This window comes from Cervus canadensis, chromosome 3, assembly GCF_019320065.1.
Source record: "Cervus canadensis isolate Bull #8, Minnesota chromosome 3, ASM1932006v1, whole genome shotgun sequence".
NCBI classification, from domain to species: Eukaryota; Metazoa; Chordata; class Mammalia; order Artiodactyla; family Cervidae; genus Cervus; species Cervus canadensis.
In genome coordinates, this window is record NC_057388.1 from 30,787,968 (window position 1) to 30,813,045 (window position 25,078).

The 25,078-nt window shown below is 39.9% G+C and overlaps 1 protein-coding gene across 2 annotated transcripts in view; it reads left to right on the forward strand.

Annotated features, from left to right (window-relative positions):
- Nucleotides 1-25,078, forward strand: part of ABCB1 (ATP binding cassette subfamily B member 1) — a 102,353-nt gene that overhangs the window by 24,784 nt on the left and 52,491 nt on the right. For both annotated transcript variants that reach the window (XM_043462853.1, XM_043462854.1), the window contains 4 exons: nucleotides 5,233-5,284; nucleotides 7,569-7,760; nucleotides 8,199-8,370; nucleotides 15,648-15,772. In XM_043462853.1, coding sequence (XP_043318788.1) covers nucleotides 5,233-5,284; nucleotides 7,569-7,760; nucleotides 8,199-8,370; nucleotides 15,648-15,772 — 541 coding nt within the window. The remainder of the gene's footprint in view (nucleotides 1-5,232; nucleotides 5,285-7,568; nucleotides 7,761-8,198; nucleotides 8,371-15,647; nucleotides 15,773-25,078) is intronic.

Here is a 25,078-nt window from a genome sequence, read left to right on the forward strand (position 1 = left end):
GTGTTCAGGAAGTTGAACCAACATAGCCAGAATGGAATTGCTTGCTAGTGGGCATTGCTGAATTCCTGGGCCAGCAAGCCTGCCTTTTATTCTGGTATTTTCCCCACTCTCTTGGTGGTTTCAAATTCTGCCTAAAATTGAAGCAAAAGCTTCAAACCCAACTTTTCATTTGGTCTTTTCTCTCCCTAAGAAGCCATCCTGTGGACTTACATATTAGTGTATCAGGCAGGGCAGCCCCGAGGTACCGCTCTTCAGCCGGGAGGGACTGTGGCTCCCAGAGTCGCCTCGGTCACCTGCGATGAGCCCGGCCTCCCTGAGTGGCAGGCAAGTGCCAGAGGGGAGTGACCATCTAAGCAGAAGGTCCAAGTTCGTCTTGCTTGTGTCTGATGGAGCTTCCTGCACAAGATGACGGGAAAAATTGAGTCATAGCGTTCTTGAGCTAGAACGGACCTGACAGGCCCCTGAAGGCAGTGGTTTACTCATGTCTTTAATCAGAGAATCTTCCTGTGTGAATGATGTCTGTCATAGATGGTGCCTGGGGAAAACAGCTCAAAGAGAGCCTTCCTTGGCTGAAAGTGGTGGAGGGGAGGATCTCTGCTAATTGTCTCTCCTACCGCCTGGCAGCAGTACTGAAGTCGCTGCATATGTTGCCACCACATATGTCCCGGCTGCAGCCTGTGCCGACTCATCCTTTTTCTTCCCAATTCCTCTCTGTGCTTCCACTCACCCCCACCCACTAGTATCCAGTTCTCCACACACTCTCAGGATGAGCTTTAAAAATTTTTTTGAAAAACTTTGTTTGGCTGTTCTGGATTTTAGTTGCAGCATGCTAACTCTTATTTGCTGCATGTGAGAACTAGTTCCTTGGCCAGGGATTGAACCCAGGCTTCCTGCATTGGGATTGCTGAGTCCTAGCCACTGCACCACCAGGGAAGTCCCTAAGAATGAGCTTTTACAAACACATGGCAGGTCACATCTGTCCTCGATGGTTTTCCGTAGCCTCGATGCGTCTTCCATTGGCCTACCTGGCCCACCTGATCTGGCCGCCTCCTGCCTCGTCAGTCTCATTGCTTATTACTTTCTGAGTACAACCCAGCCACAGTGACCTTCTCACTGTTCCACGAATGCTCTCATTTCCTTCCTGGCTGTGGGCCATGTAGAACCTGCCCCAGCTTCTTATCATTTATTTCTTTCTCAGAAAGACCTTTGTCCCTAGTCCACTCCAAAGTTACTGTAGCATCACTGGTTTATTTCCCTTTTATGAGTTATTACACTTATCTTATTGCTTTATTGATTTACTTGTTTATTCAATTCAGTTCAGTCACACAGTCATGTCCAACTCTTTGCGACCCCCGTGGACTGCAGCCTGCCAGGCTATTACAGCTTCTCAAATGGGAAGAAAGGTATAACAGAAGAAAAGTTCCTATCTTAGGTTAACTATCTTAATGTTTCAGCAGTGGTACCCTATCACATGGAGTTTGGGGTCTGATGGTGAAAGGATTTCCTACTCGCACAGAAATCCAGTGAGATTAGAAAAAGCGGCACTCTGGCTCTGGGTTGTGCCCACAGTATCTAGAACAGTGCGTGATGTGCAGTATGGCTTGAAAACACCTTTATAACATAATCTGATTTTACCAGTTAGGAAATCACAAGTGTATCCATGTCACATACTTGTTATTTATACTATTAAGTGTTCAGTAGTTAAAACTACTAAACTTATTGAGATATTTGGGTCAGATAAAAATGTAATTAAATGTGATTCCAAAATGGTATGAAGTCTTTAGTTGTGGTGCTAGACACTGTTTGGTGGTTTAGTCATTAAGTCGTGTCTGACTCTTGTAACCCTAACCCCACAGAATGTAGCCCTCCAGGCTCCTTTGTCCATGGGATTTCCCAGACAAGAATACTGGAGTGGGTTGCCATTTCCTTCTCCAGGGGAACTTCCTGACCCAGGAATCGATCCTGAGTCTCCTGCAGGTGGTCTCCTGCATTGCAGGCAGAAGCCTGTTTAGTTGCAGGTTTCTTTGCAGTCTTGCTTGGTTTTAGAAAAGGCCTTCCTTCCCCCAGGTAGTAAGGTGGCGGTCTGCTGTATCTCTGTTTAACCCTACAATATGCAAGACACATGTACAAAATAGAGTGATTGTTGGAATATTCTTATCAATGGTCCGCGTGTTGCTGGCTCTGTGAGATCTCTGAGCATCTTGGGAACAGGCTCAGGGCAGCAGACAGAGCAGCAGGGTGTGCGCCAAGGGCACAAAGGTAAGTGACACAGTCGTGTTCTCTAGGCGCTCGCAGCAGTGGAGATGGGAGGAGGAGGTGGATGTAAACAGTGGCGTGTCTGTTCTAGGGTTGACTTAGTGAATCGTGTGTCGATTAATCTGGAACCCTGAGAGTCACCCTGCTGGAGATAAGCCACTTGGGAAGAGGTCATACTGAGCTCATGCATGAAGGCCCAGTCTTTTCCAGGAGAAAGACTAGGAAAAGGCAGTCCAGGTAGAGAGAGGAGAATGAATAAGGGCTTAGAGGAGGAAAACCGCCAGCACTTCTCCTCTCCATCTCATCTTAGTATGTGGAAAGTAGCTTTTAGTCTCAAAGGACAGCGTTTAGTCTCGTGAAATTTAAGCAACATCTTTTGTCGTGCCCAGTTTCCTCTCCAGTCCCAAGGGCAAAGGCTTCAGGAACATGATGATCAAGCAGACTTGGGCACTGCTTCCTTTTATGCTGTGGTATCCTCGCCCCCGACCCCCAACCCAAGATGGTGACTGCACAGTGCCCTACTACTGGATGAGGAGAAAGGGTGGGGATAAAAAAACTGCAAAGTCATTGTGTGGCTTATTGTGGTAAGATTGCAAAGGGACTAATAGGGCATGTTACGGCTCTTGGACTTTGTCCTTTATTCAGTGGACTGTCATTTAAGGTTATTAACAGGGGCAATATTTTTGTTCCCCAAAAGAAGATCTGGTGGCAAGATAAAGACTTGATGGGATTAGAAAAGCCAGGTAGGAGGCTCTTGTTGGAGCAGATGTGAGAGGTGATGGGACCTGAGGCAGACACTGGCTGTGAGGAAGGAGAGGGTTTGAGCGGCTCCCAGACAGATCGGGGGTCACTGAAGCGGCACGAGTGTAGAGCCCACCCTGGGGTGAGTGCAGCCTTCTGCGAGGCAGCAGCACGGAGGGACGCGAGGGCGTGAGGAACTGGTGGATGAGACCAAGCGAGAGGGATCGGCGTTATGGGAGGACCAGGAGAATGAGGTTCTGGAAGCCAGAGGAGAACGTGGTCAAGAATCTAAGCAAGTATTTTATTAAAATAAAGCTACACTTAAACATTTGACTTTTCTTGTTGGGGAGGGATTAATTAGGAGGTTGGGATTATCATGTGTGCACTACTGTATATAAAAATAGAAAACCAACAAGGATCTACTGTGTAGCCCAGGGAACTCCACTCAGTATGTTGGAGAATCTGAAGAAAAGTATATATATGTGCACATATATACACACACATATACATGTACATATATATATATATACACACTCATATACACATAATTTCTGCTAGTTTTTATTTATTTTTATTTTTTCACATAATGTCTACTAGTTTTTGTATACCATACCTAGGGAGCCTAGATGATGTTTTCAACCATGTATCCACCTCCTTCCATCCACACAACACACCCATACTCCTGCCAAAGCAGCTTACTCATTCTTCACATATGCAATGTTGTCCTCTTTGCCAGAAAAACTTTTCCTCTTCTTTCCCATACCTGTCAAGAGCACACTCACCTGAACTAGGCCCTCTTATGTTGCATTGTAACTTTTGGAATGACTACAAGACTTAAAATGTGCTCCCCCCATTGATCTAGCCATCTTGATTATGATAATGTATCCTACAAAAATATTCACCATGTATAATATATGTGGACAGGTATGTTTAATGCAGCATTGCATGTAACAGTAAGACTGGAAGCAACTGAAATAGATGCAACTTTGAAAAAATAAAGATACACATACATATACACATGTGAAAGTCACTCAGTCATGTCTGACTCTTTGCAACCCCATGGACTATAGCCTGCCCGTCTCCTCTTTCCATGGAATTCTCCAGACCAGAATACTAGAGTGGGTAGCTGTTCCCTTCTCCAGGGGCTCTTCCCAATCCAGGGATCAAACGCATGTCTCCCACATTGCAGACATATTCATTACTAACTAAGCCACCGGGGAGGCCCCATATACCCACACACGGACATGGAAAATTGGCCACTGAATGTGAACTGTGATTCTGACCTTTAAAATAAGCATGTATGTGTATTGATGTATGTGTATACTTGCATATAGAAAATCTGAAGAAAAATTCACACTAGAATATGAACAGTGGCTAGTGCATGCACACACGTGTGTGTGTGTGTGTTTGGAGCGAGGTGTTTTATGTGTTTTATATGTATGTTTGGAGGGAGGAGTTTTAATGTACCTTGTCCTAAAATGTTAACATTTGCTAATACTGCATAATGAGCTCACTGGTATTTATTACATTCTTTGTATCTTAAATTTTTAAAATAAAAACTGAAGAAATGTGATGTTCAGTTTGAAATACTAAATGGTTTAGGGTCAAGTCTGCACTGATATTTATCAGGACAAAGCCCGCAGAAAAGATTTTTCTCCATGTCATCTTGGAGTGGTATTTCATAAAACATTTTAATGCAGGGACACTAGTTATCTCTGCTGACAGGCTCCTTAATCAATGCATCTTTCTTCTCACAAGTAAGCTTCACTGAATTTAGTGTGTGTGTGGTTGCACACAGCCAGTAGTAAAGGATTTGCACAGATGCCCTGATACTTACAGATAATTGCAATTAAATTAGTTCGACCTGTTTTTGTGTAGGTTGTTAAGTGACACAAGTTTGATTCATTTTTACATGCTTATCTTTTTGAAAGTTCCTCATTTGTCTGTGTCGGGTCTTAGTTGTGGCATGTGGGAATTTTTTGGGGGTGCGTGGGCTTTTCCTGTTGGGGTGCATGGGCTTCTCCAGTTGTGGCATGCATGCTCCAGGGCATGAGGGCTTAGTTGTCATGCACAGCATATGGGATCTTAGTTCCTTGACCAGGGATTGAACCCAGGTCCCCTGCATTGGAAAGCAGATTATTAATACTGGACTGTGGAGGACATTCTATTTACATGCATATTTTTAATGGAAAATAAAGAGACATAATAGTGTATGTTTGTTTTGTGGTGAACTAGGTATTATAGACAAAACAGAGCAAGGCAAGAAGCTGGAGAAGGAAATGACCACGTAAGTAGACATTTTTCTACTATTGCTAAGCCTTTTTGTCTTAATCCAATTGTGATACGGTTTAAAATTTTGCACTATTATGATAAAGATTCAAAGTTTTGAGGGGAGCAACATCATTGTTAGTTTTTAAGAGGATTTAGTATAGGTTTTTTTCTTCCAGAAAAGAATTTGCTGCATAAGACACTCTAAAGTGAAGGTTAAGCCTGGATCAGACTGATGTATGCATTGGTAAATATAGAATATCATCTGCAGGGAAATTAGAGGGGTTCAAAGTGAGCTTATTTAAAATGAAGTTAAGAATCACATTATTTGCAATGGCTTTGTATTATTAGTTTGCTTCTTGGATAGTTTTAGTCATGATATAATGAGATCAGTTAACAGGATTTTTTAAAATATAGCATCTTATTCTGAACAATGAAACAAGGCATTCCAGAATAAATATAGTCCTTTTAACCTTAATTTGCTTTGGAAGCTTTATTAATGATTTACTTACCCTGAAGTTTGCTCTTAGAACAGCTTATAAAACTTGTCCAAAGCCATGAGTTGGTGATTCAGAAGAAAATGATTTCACATTATCCTGTAAGTACTCTAGTAGGTTTGATTAAAATGGACATATTTGACCATATTTTGAAAGTTGAGAAGCAAACACCTCCAGAAACTCTTATGGAGAGGCACTTTTTTCGTATTGATGAAAAACAGTGCCTTATAATCATCTTGAAAGTGAAAGTTTCTCAGGCATGTCCAACTCTTTGTGACCCCATGGACTGTAACCTGCCAGGCTCCTCTGTCTGTGGAATTCTCCAGGCCAGAACACTGGAGTGGGTAGTTGTTACCTTCTCCAGGGAATCTTCCCAACCCAGGGATCGAATCTAGGCTTCCTGCATAGCAGGTGGACTCTTTACCATTTGAACCACCCGGGAAGCCCGTCATCATCTTATAAATGCTTAAGTACAGCTGTTTTTTCCTGAGTAAACATAGCCCAGTGGCTTAAAATACATTAGCTCATTTTCAAAGCACACGTTCCACTTGTTAATGAGGAACTTGTTTTTAGCTATTTCTTGCTGTATCATTAACACTTGGATAATAAATATTGAGTTATCTATTAACTAAAATTTAGTATTTTATCTTCCCTGATAAATACATTGTACATTACCAGGTATAACTTGGGGAAGATACATTTACATCAGGCTGTGAGCATCGACATCAGCAACTATCTGGTTGTTACATCACCATTTTTATAGTTTCTGTATGATTCATACAAGTTTTTTCTTTGAGGGTGGCAAGTTTTTTAAAAGTGGGAATATTGGAATCCTGTATTTCATTTTTGAATGTTTGTTTTTACCTGAAAAGTAATTGCTTAGTGAAGCACATGAGTTGTTCGCTTTTTTCTGTATGAAGACTCAGACAAAGAAATGTAAATTTGGCATTTCTAGTTGATCAAGGGTCTGGTTTTAGAAGATGCTCATGTTTTTATATTGTTAAACCCTTTAAACTGGAGGGCCTGCTACTTGATTCATTAAGCATTTCAGGATAACTCATGATGGCCAGTTGGGCAGATGATATAAAAGCAATTTTTATTCTCAGTTGTCTCTTGGCAGATTAATAACCCAAAAGGTCAGGTGACCATTCCCATCTCTTGGTTTCATTTTCTAGCAAGTTCTGTCACTTCTTTCCATTCCCCAGTGTGCAGAAACCATCCCAAGTGTTCATCAGCTGATACAGGGGTAATCCAGGTATGCAGGATGACACTGGTAGACCTTACCTAATGCTGTGATGCTTTTAGGCACCACTCACGTCTTTCACAAGAACTGGCATTCTCTACATGCTAGTTGTGTGCCAGGCGCAGACGCAAGTGTTTTTATATATTACTGTGTTACAGTTCTTTTTCTTGGCCATGTTACGAGGCATACGGGATCTTAGTTCCCCAATCAGGGATTGAACCCATGCCCTTGGCAATGGAAGCATGAAGTCTTAACTGCTGGACCACCAGGGAAGTCCCACTGTGTTACAGTTCTTATCTCCATTTTGCCAGTTAGGAAACTGGGACTTCGAAAGGTGAAGTCAGCCTGTCTAGCAGTTAAGAACTGGGATTTGAGCCCAAACAGCAAGCACACTCTTCACCATGACATCTACCGGGGTGGCCGTAGTTGGATGCTGCCCCTCAGCTCTGCTCTGAGGCCGGGCAGGATTGCCGGGTGACTGACAAGCCAGGGCGCGTGGTCCGCTGGGCGCAGGCGCGCTGACGGGAAAGCGGCGCGCGTGCAGCTGTCCCGTCGTTTTCCAGGTACGCCTACTATTACTCCGGAATCGGCGCTGGCGTGCTTATTGCTGCTTACATCCAGGTCTCGTTCTGGTGTCTGGCCGCTGGAAGACAAGTACACAGAATCAGAAAACAGTTTTTTCATGCCATCATGAAACAGGAGATAGGCTGGTTTGACGTGCATGACGTTGGAGAACTTAACACCCGGCTCACAGAGTAAGTACCTGGGTGTGTGTTGAACTCTGACGTGTGCTTCTTATTCTTTTAAAATGGAAACGAGGTCATAAAATCTGTCAGGAGGTAATCCCTAGAGGTAGCACCCATCCCTCAGAAGTAATTCTGAAGCTAAATGCCTTCTGAGTCTTGACCGTGCCTCACGCGTCTTTTCGTTCCCAGAACCCTGGCAGGGCATGAAGAGGTCCCGCATGACCGGCAGTGAGTGAGGGGCTGGACGTGCCAGGCCCGAGACACCCTGTGGGAGTGAGCTTAGGGCGGCATGGTGCTTGCCTGGGACGTTCCCAAGCAAAATCCTGCGTGTAAACTGACTTACCCCACACTGAAACACACACACACACACACAAACACACGCTCAGCTAGATTCAGGAGGAAAGTTCTGGTGTTCATAATCCTGATGTTCTTTCACTGTTCTTTCAGTGACGTCTCCAAAATTAATGAAGGAATTGGTGACAAAATTGGAATGTTCTTTCAGGCAATGGCAACATTCTTCACTGGTTTTATAGTAGGATTTACACAAGGTTGGAAGCTCACCCTTGTGATTCTGGCCATCAGTCCTGTTCTTGGCCTGTCAGCTGCTATCTGGGCAAAGGTAGGTATGAAGCCTGTGAATCCAGGCTATTAAACTGTCTCTACCCTCAAAAAACACCCCACATCTCCTCCAGTAGAAGGCTGTTTTTGTCACATGATGGCCCTGACACTGACGTTAAATCTTCTGATAAATCTTGGTGTTAAATCTTCTGTTCACATCAGTGGGGATAGGCAGATGTGAGGTCACTGAGGTGTCCCCACCCAGACTCTGTGCTGTTATGGGCGAAGGGAACGATGGAGCTCTCCCATCTTCTTCTTTGCCTTCGTGCAAATGGCATGCCTGGCTCTTGGAGAGCTGTGTCCCCCGGCAGACAGTTCCATGTTCACAAGGAGAGCTTCGCGTTCAGTGACTAGCATGTAAATCCCATCCAGTTACCATTATTGATGTCAGTGTTTTTGTAGATTTTATTTATTTTGTTGGCAGAACAGTTTTGTGAGCATTATAAATGGCTCTGTGTTTATACATACTTAAGTCCATTGGTGTGAAGACAATTTTTTAAAAAGGTATTTTCCAGCCCCTTATGCATGTGCATCTGATGTCTGCAGTTCCCTGTCACGAAAGCAAAGCAATGCAAATGGCCCTCCCCGTCTCTGCACAGAGGCCTTTCTGTTGAGACTGGGTGTGGTGTTCATTCTAAATTGATTTCATGTAAGTGTAGGTGGCTGTGGAGAGATTGGCCTGGTATGTAGTTTCTTAGAGAAAAAGAGAAATTAGAGACAGCACAACACATTCACATGGCAAAAGGATGTAAAATAATGGAGGGCCAAGCAAACCCAAGCCTAACACAAAACAAATCAGACTGCATTAAGAAATTTAAAAAATTTAACCCTGTAGGATGGATATTGTTTTGCTATTATAAATGGTAACTGCCATTTTTTAAAGTATCTACTGTGTCAGGCAAATATATATTTTTTTCTCTTTTTTAAAATATTTGTTGAAATGCAGTTAGTTTACAATGGTGTGTTAATTTCTGCTGCTCAGCAAAGTAATTCAGATATATATATACACACATTATTTTTCATATTCTTTTCCATTATGATTTATCACAGGTTATTGAATACCGTTTCCTGTGCTATACAATAGGACCTTGTTACCCAGATTCCACTTTTTTTAGGTTAAAAAATCCCAGGGCATTTCAGAGTATAAAATAACAACATATCTTAATCTCCCCCCAAATTAGTAAATGTTAGTTACACTTTTTGCAATATTTAGCTATAATATTTTCTACGTATGAAGCACAAGTTTGTAGAATATTACAGAATATTTTCCCCCTCATTCCATCATATTATTTTCTTCCTCAAAGGCATGAAATACATATTCTTGTAAAGTGTAGACATCATCTCATTTAACAGAGGAAGAAATTGAAGTTCTGAGAACTCTTATTAATTTATTGTTCAGACTAACACAATGTTTGAATGGTGTTCTTGGTGGCTAAAGAGCATCTGTTGAAATATTTGGCAGAAGCCTTTGTGTTAATTGATTTTTCTGTTTACTGGCACGTTAGGCAAGTCAGGTGGCAGATTCTTCATATCAGTATTTGCTGAAAAACTGTTCTAAAATGTATTGATGTTTGTTCTAGTTAAGTTAGGGGGAAAAACAGTAAGTTACTCTTTTAGTAATTAATTGTGCATTACTTCAGATACTATTTAATAAATGGAGCCTTAAATTGTCTGGTTGTCAGTCTTTCTAAAAAAAGAAATGAAGCCTGGTGGAGGAAGCTGCTTTGTCCGTGTGATTCTGAGGCTCTCTTCTGTAACTCAGAGGCATTGGGGCAAGAAGGCAGAACAGGAAGAGGCTTGGCCCCAGCAAGCTTCCTACTCCAGAAAGCCTCTTTTGATCTCTGCACGCAATTCTCTAACCCCGCCCAGAGACACTGGGTCAGCTAGGGGGCAAGGGGAGGGGAAACTACCATATCCTACTCCTACGTGAGGTGGTCCAACCTTAAGAACCACTTTCACTCCCTCAGGTAGCAGAAGCAGGGGTCCCAGCAACTGCAGACAAACCATGCTGATGAAAATAATACCACAAACACTCTGAATGTAAAACTGCTGCTTGACCCACAATTCACAGAAGTAGGTTAAGAATTATATGCTAAATCCCAAAAGGGAAACTGCTTGCTAAAATAAAAGACTTTAAATAGGACCCAGAGTCTCCTAACATAATAGACACCAGGCCCAGAATATAGTTAAAAAAAGACCACTTGTCATACCAAGAACTACGAAAATCACAACTTGAATGAGAAAAAAACACTTAATTGACAAGTGCTGATATAATTCATATGTCAGTATTGTTTGGCATGGATTTTGGAAGAGTCATCAGGAAAATGCTTCACTAATCAATTACAAATTATCCTAAAACAAAAGGAAATAGAAAATATCAGCAGTGAAACAAATTAAGAAAAAAGGACAGAATGAAATTAGATAACTGAAAGGTGCAGCAGTAGAACAAAAGTCATGATGGAGGGGCTTAATCTCGTTGAGTGGAGATGACAGGATAGAGTCAGTGGACCTGGAAATAGAACGATGCAAGTCACCCACCATGAAACAGAAAATGAAAAGTGCCTCAGGGACGATGTAGAACATGTGTGACCATCAGAGTCCCAAACGAGAGGAGAGAAGTAAGGCTGAAGGATTATTGGAAGAAATAACTGCTGAGAATGTCCAAGGTTTGTGAAAGACAAACCTTCAGGTCCGAGAAGCTAAGCTAACCTCAAACAAGGTAAACCCAAAGAAATCCATGCTAAAACTCATCATAGTTAAGTCATTGAAAACTAAAGACAAAAAAGTTGAAATTGGCTAAAGCTACACAGCATATTACCTACAGGGAACACCAATGTGAATGACAATACATTTCTTATTTGAAACCATAAAAACCAGAAGGAAGTGGCAAATTATATTTCAAGTGCTTAAAAAAAAGACCTGTCAACTGTGGATACTTGGTTAAAGTATTTTTTAGGAATGATGGGGAGATAAAAACATTCCCAGATCATGGAAGACTATAGAGGAAGTTTCCATTAGCATACCTCCTATTAAAGACTGGCTAAATGAAGTTCTTCAAACAGAAGGAAAGTGATATAAGGCATATCGGAGGGAGCATCAGCAAGGGAAAAGGAACAACAGAAAGAGCAGGAATTTGGGCCTTTCTTTTCCCAGGAGATTTCTAAATCATATTTAGTGATTGAACCCAAAATTACTAGTGGTAAAAAGTTGATACCAGTAGATTTTTATGTCGCCTGTGAATATTGTGATATCCAGAACAACTAAGATGAAATAGTGATTAAAGAAATCTATTTTGTAAGTTCTGAGCTCCTGAAAAAGAATTCTCCAGGCACAGACAACATTTACTGGAAAACTTTACCAGACGTTTAGAGAGGAATTGACACCAATTTTATACAGTCTCCCCTAGAAGAAGGAAGACTTCATCTGCTTTCCCCAAAAAGTGGGAACTCTTGTGCTGTGAAAACCATGTAAATGATATGAAAACACAAGCTACAAGCTGGGAAAAAGTAACATGCAAGTCACATGTCTGACAAAGGATAAGTCTTTATCAAATATATAAGGAACTCTCAAAATTTGATCGTTAAAAAAAAAATCACCAAAACTACTATTTAATAGAAAAACCTGCAATCACTTTTTAAAGTCCAGATACATATTTGAATTATCTTGGAGTTTTTTGAAAAATACAAATGCCCAGGTATTGTTTTTTTTCTCTAGAGTTCCAGATATGTTCCTAATAAGCAACCATGTTTCAAAACAACTGGACTGTATAATGATCTTTAATTTTACTTAGTTTGTTTCACTTTTCTATTTCTTACTCAGCGCTGGCATTTCATTTAGTTTATGTTTTCCAATTTCTCCATCTCTCTCTTTTTTTTTTGATGTTCTTTCTCAAGCCTTTATTGAGCATAGTAGAAAAGCTTTTGTCTACATATATATAAATAGTATGTACAATATATACTTTTTAGAAAATTTATAAACTTTTGCCTAACTGAAAAAAATTTGTAACATCTTGATTCCACTTGTTTGACTTCGTATAAATAGAATGCTAGATTTCTAATTGAAAAATAGATATGCCACAAGCAGCAGAGGTTTACTGTATAGCACAGGGAACTATAGTCAGTATCTTGTAATAAGCTGTAATGCAAAATAATCTGAAGAATAATGTGTGTTTTTGTGTAACTGAATCACCTTGCTGTGCACCTGAGACACTGACTATACGTCAATAAAAAATATATATTAAGGAAAAAAAACCCCGAATGAACCAGTTAGAGAATAGGCAGAAGAGATAAACAAACGTCATCAGAGAGGTTATACAGGTGGTAGGTCAGCACATGAAAGGTCGTTTAACAGCATTAGTCGTCAGTGAAAAGCAAATTAAACTGCAACGAGATACCATTATACGTCTACCAACATGGCTAAAATAAAAGTGAAACCCCAAATGCTGCTGAGATGCAGAGAAACCGGGTCACTCATGTATTATTGGTGGGAATGTAAAATGGTATTCAACCTGAAAAAATAGCTTGCGATGTCTTATAAAACTAAACATGCAATTACCATACAGTCCAGCAGTTATATTGGACATTTATCTAAGAGAAATTAAGTTCATGTATTCACTCAGTCTGTATTCAGGCGTTCATAGCAGCCGTATGAGCAGTAGCCCCAAACTGAAACAACCCCAGATGCCCTTGAGCGGGTCACTGGTTGAGCAGCTGTGGTGCATCCAGTGATAAAAGGGAAAGTAGCACTGATACACACACAACCTGGATGAGTCTCTAGAGATTTGCACTTGATGAAAAAGGCCAGTCCCAGAAGGTCACATGCCTTATGCTCCATTTATATAATATTTTTGAAATGACAATATAACAGGCAGAACACTTTAGTGGTTTTCAGGTGTTAGGGATGGTGTGGAGGGGAGGAGAAGTGAGGAGTAGGAAAGGAGGTGGCCGTGGCTACAAAGAGTAGGACTGAGGGGGCCTGGTGATGGAGTTGTTCTGTATTGTGACTGTCGTCACAAGAATCTAATGTGATAACATTGCTTGGAACTGAACACACACACACACACAAGTGCATGTAAAACTGGTAAATCTGAATAACATTGAATTAATGTTAAGTGTTGAATTTTTGGCTGGGATCTTGTTCTGAAGAGATGTTGGAGATGTTGGTGTTTGGGGAAGACCAGATAAAGGGTTTATGGGATCTGACTGTCTTCCTTAGAACTGCCTTTGTGTCTACAATTATCTCAGAATAACAAGTTTAAAAAAATAAAGCATGTATAAATTATCCCAAACAAAATGAAATAAAAACCTACACTGAGAACTGGAAAAAAGGGACAAAGAAGAAGGCCAGAACATCTGTCGTGGTCAAAACTATTCCTTCTGAATGTATTAGTTTGAACAATATAAAGTGGCCTGTATTAGCTTTTAACTTAGAGGAATAACAATTTCATGTGTCTGGCACTAGTACAATTAGGCTTTGTTTAAACAAAATTAGCAGCCTTTGGAAGAAGGGATGAGTTAGTTGAAATTTGATATCGTGTAGGTGGGTGATTGTAATAATGGAAGTATCACCATCCTGTTATTTTATATTAGAGGAACAGTAAAGTTGACTTTTCACATCCCTGAGAGTATTTGAAAGTGTTTTTTTTCTTTCAACAGACATGATCTGTTAAAAAACAAAACACTTCATGAACATTCTACTGTAGTCTTGCCTAAGGATATGCTTATCATTCTGGAAGGTCATAGAGAAGCCAGGCTTATTGAATCAGTTGGAATGGTACTTGATATTTCAACAATAAATTAGAATAGCATGTTTTGAAACTCCTCATTCAAAAATAGTTCTGCTGATCTTCCTGTTGTCAGCTGCTTCTGGTGTGGTTGATGGTTGAGGTTTTCAGCAAGAGCAGAGAAGCAGGGCTAAACTGTATTGTATGCGCCTCTTGCCTGATGCAGACCTGTTTGTTCAGGGATGACAGTGATCTCCCTGGTTCAGGCCCAGCGCTGTGAGCAGTTGTGGCAGATGTGATAGGGCAGCCCTGGGCAGGTCATTTGGAGAGGTCAGGAAGGTCTAGAGCATCACTGGGTGGGTGGTTGGGGTACCAAAGAAGAAGGTGTATACAGTACAACATCTGCACATAGAACCTGGTTAATAAAGGTTCGTTTGCCTTCACCCACCCATTCCTACACCTGTCGTAGCTCCTTTTACTTTTGCACGCAGCAGAAGAAGAAATGCACTCTTAAAATCAAAACATAGAACTTTTTATGACAAGAAGGAATAGATTGTTAATTACTTATACAAATAAGTCCACAGATGCTATAAATTATTTTTTGAAAGAGTATAATATATTTACTCAGAATTTTATTTGAATTCTTGCAATATTTAGATGGTTGACTAGTCAGGCATTTCAGGTAACAATAGTAGTCCTTGGCCCATGCCAGTTGATTCAGTTTCAATCACAGGGCCCTCTGGGATTCCACACATGTCAGTGGCTGGTTTTAGAGAGAGATTCACTCCAGTGGCCGTTGATTCATGCTGTGAAGCCTTAAATCGTGGATATTTCACTTATTAGCAATTGACTTGACCTCTTTCTCGTTCCATTTCCTCATGTATTGAGCAGGGAAAATAATGCCTACTTCTTGGTACATTTGAGAAGAATCGGTGAAGGAGATCCTGTGTATATAAAGGACCCAGTACTGTTCCTTCCACAGAACAGATGTTCAGGGACCAAACAGAAAAATCAAAGAGCATCCATAAAAGAGACCTCCATGGTGGCCTAATGTCGTGTTCAGAAACTCTAGTAAAAGGAACTCTGCCTCCCTGCCATTTGAAACCTTCTTGAGGTCCTGTCACTACACAGTACTTGGTTCCCTGTGTTCTCCTAGCCTCCTACCTTGGTATTTCAGAACCAGAGTATAATTAGCAATTGCTATGTTGAATGCACCTATTTTTTTGATATACTGCCCCATTTTTCGATCTATTTATTGATGTTTAGAGTATACACTTGTTTTTAAGATTTAAAATCTCCCCCAAAGTCCCAGATTTATTTATTTGTATGAGAACCCATGGGGTATAGTGAAAAAGTTGAAATTTTGCTTTATTATATACCATCTCCGTCCAAAAAGAAATGTCTACAATATGTATACTAAAAAAGAGGACTTCATAACCAAAGACGAGTAAAAGATTTATATACAGTACAGTATTCTATGGACAGCAGCATTTGTGTACAAGGTAAAATTAACTTGTTAAAAAATTTAAATTATCTGCAATTGCATTTTTAAACAGATACTGTCTTCATTTACTGATAAAGAACTTTTGGCATATGCAAAAGCTGGAGCAGTAGCTGAAGAGGTCTTAGCGGCTATTAGAACTGTGATTGCATTTGGAGGACAAAAGAAAGAACTTGAAAGGTTTGAGTCTCCTTTTTTAAGTTGGTAGAGCTGTTAAATTCTGTCATCTTAAATGCCCTTCAGGTTGTTGGTGATGATTGTAAGGGTGTTCTCTGATGTATGTGTTTCCTGAAATAGCTTCTTGGGTATATTACAGCATAGTTAATATTCTGGAAAAGTTGTCATTCTAATTGTTGTAATTCTTCTTATATCTGCTAATTCAAAGTGTTTTCTAGAGTCTCCTAGGTTGGGTAGTGAGATAAAATAGTTTCTTAAGGCTGAAACATAATTAATATCTCTGATGATAATTTTTCGCCATCAAGTTAATTCTTGATTTTCTAAGAATGAGTATTGTAGATCGATGGGGTCATTAAGTGAAAATAATGGTCACTTCTGGGGGAGGTGAGGGGTTGGTGATAAAAGTGGGGCACATGGTGGGGGCATCTTGATTCTGACCTTGTTTTATTTCGTGACCTCAGGTGTGCTTACACGAGTGCTCACTGTCTATTCTTTAAACTGTTCATACTGTGTTTGGAGTATACTTTTCTCATATGATATATTTCATACCCATAAAGATATCGTCTGAGAGAATTTGTGATGGCTATGTACCTATCATAGTTCAGAGGAAAGCAATATCTGTGCTCTATCTCATTTTTTGCTAAGGTTTTTGCTTTTGCCTTAGCATGAGTCTGACTAAAAAATGGGAAATAACCAGTCAAATGAAGCCCCTCTTCTCTTGGAGCTTAAATTCTGGCAAGGGGAGGGGACAGATACAAACAACCACAGGTCAACAACATATCTAATGTACCAGTTGGGGTAAATATTGTTTGGGGAAGTTAAATACTCCGTTAGAATCATGGAGGGGGGGGTACTATTTCAAGAGTTTATTCAACAAAGTACTTTCTGAGTAAATGTCTGAGTAGAGACAGAATGAAGTTTTGAACTTGGCGTTCATTTCCAGTTTTTCTCAATGGAGAGGTGTATCAGAAAAAGAATCTGTTTACCAACATGGGGTGACAAATCTTATCTGATTCTGCCTAGTTATTGCGCCAAGGGAAAGCATCTCTCCATAGAAATCAAAACTGCAAGCCTCATCTTCAGGTGCTGCTAGAGTGTGAATTTATAATAAATACTCTGAGGACCAGGGAGCTGTCTCTTCCTAAAGCTGAGGGTTTCACATTAAAAATGAAACTGAGTCTAGTGGTAGCACTAGGGTGTTTGGTAGAAGAAATTTAAAAATTGCTGAAAATTTGTGAACTAAGCAGCTAAATTAAGAAGTTGGAAAAAGAATAACAGAAAAGGAAATATAAGAAGGGTAAAGGATTAAGAGCAAAAACATTTTAATAGAAAATAAAGATAAAGAAGCAAAGTGTTAACAAAAAATCATTAATTTTTATGAAAATATAGATAAATAATGAAGTAGTATTTTGAAGGTTTAATCAGGAACAAAATGAAAGAGAACAAGGAAAAACGTTGCTACAGATTTTTAAAAATTTATTTTAAGAATTACAGTTTTATACCAGTAATTAAAAACCCCTGATGAGATAGATGATGTCCCAGAAAAATATAGGTTAAAATTCTCACTTAAGATGAAATTTGAGTAGAACCATAATCATTAAAGGAATTGGATCCAGTTTAAAATCTCCATCTTTTGCCTTTCATATATGTACATGCATAAACATGCAAAAACCACCAGGTCCAGATAATTTTCCAGACAGATTTTACCAAAACTTCATGAAAGAGATAACCCCATCTAATAGATATTGTTTTAGAGAATGAAAAAAACATATATATATGAAGTTGTGAGTTCATTTTATGAGGCTAGTATAACCTTGACATCATAACAAGATAGCAGGTACATGAGAAAGGAAAATTATAAAACAGTTTCATCTAAAACATAGATGCAGAAAGTCTAGATAAATTATTTGCTAAATGAATCAGTGTGAAAACTATCATCAAATTAAAAAAATTTCTGAACCTGATGGCTTGATCCCATAAGTGCAAAGATGATTTAAGTTAGGAAATCCATTAATATAATTAACCACACTAGTAGACTGTAAGAAAGACATTTTGTTTTGATGGATGAGGTAAAAGTATTAATTACAAATGATTCATGACAAAAACTTTCTTAATTTAATAGAGGATATACCAGATACCTACAGGAAATTTTATTAAATGGTAAAATGTTAATAGCATTCCTTTAAAATAAGGAAACAAATATGTCTGCTAGCCTCATTTCTATTTAGGGTTGTACTGGTACAAGATAATAAAATTAAGGAAAAAGTAAGAGTAAGAATAATAATAATAAAAAAGAAAAGTTATTAGGTTGGTAAACAAAAAGCAAAACTGTCATTCTGTATAGAGCATATGATTGTCTACACAGCAATCCCAGTAACAGTGTAATAAGATCTGCAGACCAACAGTGTACGGGCAGGCCTCTGGGTACCCAGTCCAGGGGTAAAAATGGCATTCCTGTGGACAGCAGTGAACAGTTAGAGAACGTGTAGTATTCCGTCAATTCTAGGATACACATTTTTCTCTTGCAATTCATCATCTCTGAAATTGAGACAAATCCTACAATCAGAGCCATCTTACAGTTGCTGTGGGTCTGGATTGAGAAGCTGAGTTCTTGCAGGAAGGATTTGTGTTTGCTTCTGCCACTCACTGGGGGCACTATTAACCTGAGCCCATGTACATTATATTCTTGGTCTAGGAGTTTTTGAACCACACTGGTGAATTTGTATTTTTCAGACCGGTATATGCATTGGCTTTTATGGTTCCAGTTCCCAGGGGACATGTTTTTCCACCGCTGCCCCCCCCCCCTTCATCTGTCATCAAGGTTGAGACAAGCAGGTTCCCCTGCTGGCACTTTCCGTGGTGCACATGCTTATTATATTGAGGCTGGAGCCTTTTGGGTCCCTGCTGTATACGGAGTGTTCTGTTAAACTCCTTTATTAATGTTGCATAAAAGAACACGATTATAAAACTTCTTAGATTCATGGCATCCAAAATTTGAAGAACATGATAATTTTAGAAGATATTATTAGCAATGAAAAACTATTATGATGTATAACCTGGGTGTAAGGAGGGAAAGGTGTCAAGTCCAATATTAAAAACTTAGATAAATCTTATTTTGGTTCACTGTAAGTTTAAAGGAATTGAAAGTATTTTTTAATGGAGTGAGCTAAGTAATTAGATTTAAGTAATTAGATGGTGATTGCAGCCATGAAATTAAAAGACACTTACTCCTTGGAAGGAAAGTTGTGACCAACCTAGACAGCATATTAAAAAACAGAGACAGTACTTTGTCCACAAAGGTCCGTGTAGTCAAGGCTATGGTTTTTCCAGTGGTCATGTATGGATGTAATAGTTGGACTATAAAGGAAGCTGAGCACCGAAGAATTGATGCTTTTGAACTGTGGTGTTGGAGAAGACTCTTGAGAGTCCCTTGGACTGCAAGGAGATCCAGCCAGTCCATCCGAAAGGAGATCAGTCCTGGGTGTTCATTGGAGGGACTGATGTTGAAGCTGAAACTCCAATACTTTGGCCACCTGATGTGGAGAGCTGACTCATTAGACCCTGATGCTGGGAAAGATTGAGGGCAGGAGGAGAAGGGGATGACAGAGGATGAGATGATTGGATGGCATCACCGACTCAATGGACATGGGTTTGGGTGGACTCCAGGAGTTGGTGATGGACAGGGAGGCCTGGCATGCTGCAGTTCATGGGGTCACAAAGAGTCGGACACAACTGAGTGAACTGAAGAAATTAGATATAGGTTTTTTTGTTTTGTTTTTTAGAGAAGATAGTGATCAACTTTTTAACAAGCAAATGGGCTTACACAGTTATATTCAAAGATTCACTTTATGCGTAGAATTATTCCTTCAGAAGATGTTGTTTATTGGATTCTGTCTTTGCAAGGTCCCCTGGAAAATTGGGAATTATTGGAAAATAGTTTTTCGTGACTATCAGGAGTAGACTCAAGACTACAACCTGATGGCCTAAGGTTCTCTCCAGCTTGGCCATTTCTTGAACGTTCAGTTCTTTTGGCAAATTTATCCAGCATGTCAAGCACTGTGCTAGGCTCTGGGTTTTCACTTGTGTATTGGCAGTGAGTGAAAGTCGCCCAGTCGTGTCCGACTCTTTGCGACCCCATGGACTATAGCCTGCCAGGCTCCTCTGTCCATGGAATTTTCCAGGCAAGAATACTGGAGTGGGTTGCCATTTCCTTCTCCAATCTTTGAATAAAAAATAGGAAGAAAAATATCTTTTTTAATCAGTGCTCAGGCTGATTTTTTTATACATTCTAGCATTATTCACATATTAAATGCTGGCATTCTTATTGAGTTTTAATTCTGGTATTAAGCTGATTCAATTAAGCAGTGTTTTGTTTTTTTTTAAGTTGATACAAATAAGTAACCAGGTCTTCAAAAATTATAATAAACTTTCAAAACCAAAGTAGACCTCACTGGATATTTTTTTTAACATCAAGAAGCTTAAAAATCAATTGTCTGTTAAACAAAATGAAAATTTAGAAATGTTTTCTCAAAATGTGGATATAATTATGTTAAACCCTCCAGAATATGACAGAAATACTTTTCTGAATTTTATTCAATTTTAATTTTACTTATGCATTAGGTGATGTTGTTTGGTATTCATATTAGAATTTCCTTGAAAAGCTGTTTCTATTAACTATTTCTTATAATGATTATTCAAAAAGTAAATGTAAAAGTTTTTTAAACAGTTAAAAACCTAAGAAAAGGAAGTTTCAGGTCATAATCATATTCCTCTGTTTCACTTTTCAGATAATTCCTAATGCTTCATCAGTTTGTATTTAGAACACTACACTTACCTTCCCTCTTGATGCGAACCTTGTAAAAGAATTAGCACATTTCCTCAGGCTATGAGTTATAGGAAGTCTATATGTCTTTCGACAGCTTGATATGCTACTTTGCCTTTTTTGCCCTCATATGATCCCTGGTCAAAATCATGAGGTGGAAAAAAGAGAAGGAAGGGAGGGAGGAGAGCAGGAAGAAAGAAGAAAATCGTCAGAGGCATGAACTAGACCATGAACTGTTTAAACGTGTTCTGAAGGAATCAAAGAATGTGCTGATGAGGGTGAGCAGGACAAGTCTGCTTTAGCCATGGCGGTCGGGGAAGGCATGCGTGTTGGACATTTGAGGTGTCCTGGAGGCTGGTGCTTGAGGGAGGAGAAAAAGCCTGCTGTGGTAGGGTAGGGACACAAGAGTCTTCCAGGTTTCCCGAGATGGCAGAGACTTTGGTATATTCTAGAAAATATCCTAAGGCTTGTGTGACTGGAGCTCGGTTGAGTGAGAGGAGATTGAGGTGAAGAGGGGCTGTTGAGGGTGGGTGGGGGCCAGAACATGGGGACTTGCATGTCCTGGTAAGGAGTCAGGATTTAACTCCAAGGGCACAGGGAAGCAGTTGAGGGATTTAAGCAAGGGAATGACTGTCTACTTGATGTTTTAAAATCATTTCTCTGTCTCTAATTGGTCCGGTGAATGGATGAGAGCTGTCAAAAATTTGAACTACTCAGAAGACCGTTGAAGTGGTCCAGAAGAAGGATGATAAGTCCCTGGGTTTGGGATTTAATTTGGAAGTAAAATTATTAAGGGGCTTCCCAGGTGACTCGGTGGTAAAGAATCCGCCTGCCAATTCAGAAAATGTGAGAGACACAGGTTTGATCCATGGGTCAGGAAGATCCCCTGGAGAAGGAGATGGCAGCCCATTCCAGTATTCTTGCCTGGAGAATCCAGTGGACAGAGGAGCCTGGTGGACTATAGTCCATGGGATGGCAGAAGAGTCAGACACGACTTAGTGATAAAACAATAGCAATAATAGAATTATTAAAGCTATTCTTAGACCAAATATAATTCTTCACTTTTCCTTCTAGTTCTTACCCTTCCCTTTGCTGCTTCCACATAGACAGGTAATTAAGGTCTTACTTTGATTTTCTCTTCAAATTAGCTGGTATAGTCAGTCAGTTAGTTCAGTCAGTCATGTCTGACTCTTTGCGACCCCATGAATCGCAGCATGCCAGGCCTCCCTGTCCATCACAAACTCCCGGAGTTTACTCAAACTCATGTCCTTCAAGTCGGTGATGCCATCAAGCCATCTCATCCTCTGTCGTCCCCTTCTCCTGCCCCCAATCCCTCCCAGCATCAGGGTCTTTTCCAGTGAGTCAACTCTTCACATGAGGTGGCCAAAGTATTGGAATTCCAGCTTCAGCATCAGTCCTTCCAATGAACACCCAGGACTGATCTCCTTTAGGATGGACTGCTTGGATCTCCTTGCAGTCCAAGGGACTCTCAAGAGTCTTCTCCAACACCACAGTTCAAAAACATCAATTTTTCAGCGCTCAGCTTTCTTCACAGTCCAGCTCTAACATCCATACATGACCACTGGAAAAACCATAGCCTTGACTAGATAGACCTTTGTTGTCAAAGTAATGTCTCTGCTTTTTAATATGCTATCTAGGTATAGTAGGATCTCTCAAATTCTCTCAGAATTTAAAGTGAATTTAATTCAATAGTATACAATGGGGCTTCCCTGGTGGACCAGACAGTAAAGAATTTGCTTGGAATGCAGGGGACCTGGGTTTGATATCTGGGTCAGGAAGATCCCCTGGAGAAGGGAGTAGCTATCCACAGCAGTATTCTTTCCTGGAGAATCCCATGGACAGAGGAGCCTGGCGGGCTACAGTCCATGGGGTTGCAAAGAGTTGGACACAGCTGAGTGACTAACACACACACACACAGCAGAAATTTTTCCTTGCTCTATAGGTGGCTATTTGCGTCATTGATAAATGTGTTCATATTACTTAAGAAGAATAGTTTTTTCTAATTGTCAGTGTTTTGTTATGTAACTTTGACCCCTTTTAGGAAATCCTACTTTACCATTTTGATACTAGAGTTTTTAATGAATTGATGATTTTAATATCTGATTTTGTACATGTTACATTTTTGTTGACAAGCTAATCAAAAAGCCTATACAAAAGGAGTAGTGTTTGCTTCTCCTCCTTCCTTACCCCCTTCTTTTTTTCATTTATCTTTTCTGGCATCTAAGTGATTTTCTTCCTTCTTGCTTCTTCCTGTGCAAAAGTTTCCTCTGGCTGCTTGGGACACAGCATATCACAGTGATTTCTACATTAGTCTCGGTAAGCAAGAACTGAAATAAAGGCAAAACAAAGTGTGAGTCATAAGCATTAAAGTTCCTTAAATGTAATCATGTGCAATTTATGCCCGGTGGTACTTTCACATCACATCAGCTCATAAAGTGGGAGACGTGTATATTCAACCACTGAAGGACATTTCTCAAAAATAATTTTCTGGTCAAGGGTTATAACTGGCTAGTTGATTTACATTTTTTGGAGGGAGAAACTTTAATAATGTTTTACCATTTTATCACTATAAAGTTCTGTTTAAATTTATTCTTTAGGAAGTAATCATGTAAATTTCATTGGGCTATGCCATGGTTTGGTAACTGGTTATTGTTGAAGTAGTTTTAAATGTCATGAGGGCGTGAAAGAATACGTGCTCATACCTGAGCAGGGCTTGGCCTCTGCTTGTACATTCTAACAAATGGAACAAATACTCCAAAAAATTAATATAATGCTGTATAATGTTTATACCATGATGTGTTTATGGATCAAAGAACTCAAAATACATCCTATTAGAAATAAATTCTTTCACTTCAGCAATTATGAGCTCCTCTTTCAGCAAGGCAATGTTCTGACGTCCTGTAGGGAGTTGTATTAAGAGAATAAGGACAGATTTAAGGCTCAGTTACAATCTGTTCTCTCTCTGATAGTTTTACCATGGTTCTGTATCTGCAAAGATCCTTCTTTTTCTTTAAGTCTGATCCCCATTCACTTACCTCCATATCGCTCTTCTTAAGCGGAACAGTCTGCTATGTATCTATCTCCTTTAACTTGAATATCAGAAATCAACCACTTCCCCAGGGTTTAAAAAGTGCTCAAATTATGTTAAGTGATTAGAATGAGAGGGAAATGTCTATCAATGGTCTCCAGCACTGCTTCGGTTTTGTTTGCTTTGTTTGCTTCCTTGGCTTTGCCCTCTTTCGTGTAACGCCCTGTATTTGCTGTAAGAATTACTCGTGGGTGCTTCTCTGGTGGCTCATATAGTAAAGAATCTGCCTGCGATACAGGGGACCTGAGTTCCATCCCTGGGTCAGGAAGATCCCCTGGAGGAGGGCACGGCAACCCACTCCAGTATTCTTGCCTGGGAAACCGCATGGACAGAGGAGCCTGGCGGGCTACAGTCCTTAGGGTTGCAAAGAGTTGGGCAGGACTTAGCAAAGGACACAGTTTATTTACATGTAAAAAGTCTTAGATGGCAATTCACAGCACTCAGATTGCTCCTACACATGTGTTTTTCTCACATGGTCCTTCTAGCAGGCCCAGAGGGAGGCAGGACAGGGAGCAAACTGCCTCCATCCTTGATGTGCAGAGGTTTCAAGGACTTACTTGTATTGAGTACTTTCTTTGTTTTAAGTTAATTTTTATTGGACTATAGTTGCTTTATAATGTTGTGCTAGTTTCTGTCATACAGCAAAGAGAATCAGACATACACACACACAGACACCAACCCCCCGCCATTTCCTCTCTTTTTTGAATTTCTTTCCCCTTTAGGTCACCACAGAGCAGTGAGCAGAGTTGCCTGTCCTCATTAGTTGTCTGTCTTATGCATCGTATCAGTAGTTGTATATGTGTCCGTCCAAACCTCCGAATTCATCCCACCCCATCTCTTCCCCCGCTTGGTGTCTGTATGTTTGTTCTCTACGTCTGTGTCTTTATTTCTATTTTGCAAATAAGATCGTCTATACTGTTTTTCTAGATTCCATATTTGTGTTAATATATGATATTTGTTTTCTTCTGACTTATTTTGCTTTGTATGACAGTCTCTAGGTCCACATCTCCACAAACATCTGTATTGAGGACTTCCTAGCATTATATCTTCATTTTATTAATACATTTCAAATGCATGCAGATTTTAAAGGGAAAACAAAAGTGTTTTCATAGCTTGTGTTTTGTCTTATATATGAAACAGTGCAAGTGCTGTAAGTGTGCTAAGTATTACTTCTTTTAGTTCACTATTGCTAAGGCCAGAGAAGGTGCTTTTAGAACATGCCTCCACAGATTACTTAATTTCCATAAGGCCTCAGTTTCCTTTTCTACAAGAAGAGATTAAAATAGTACTAACACCGTAGGGTCAACCTGTGGACAAAGGGAGAAAATACATGCGAAGTGCCCATCAGAGGCCTTGGTGCGTCTTGAGTACTCAACAA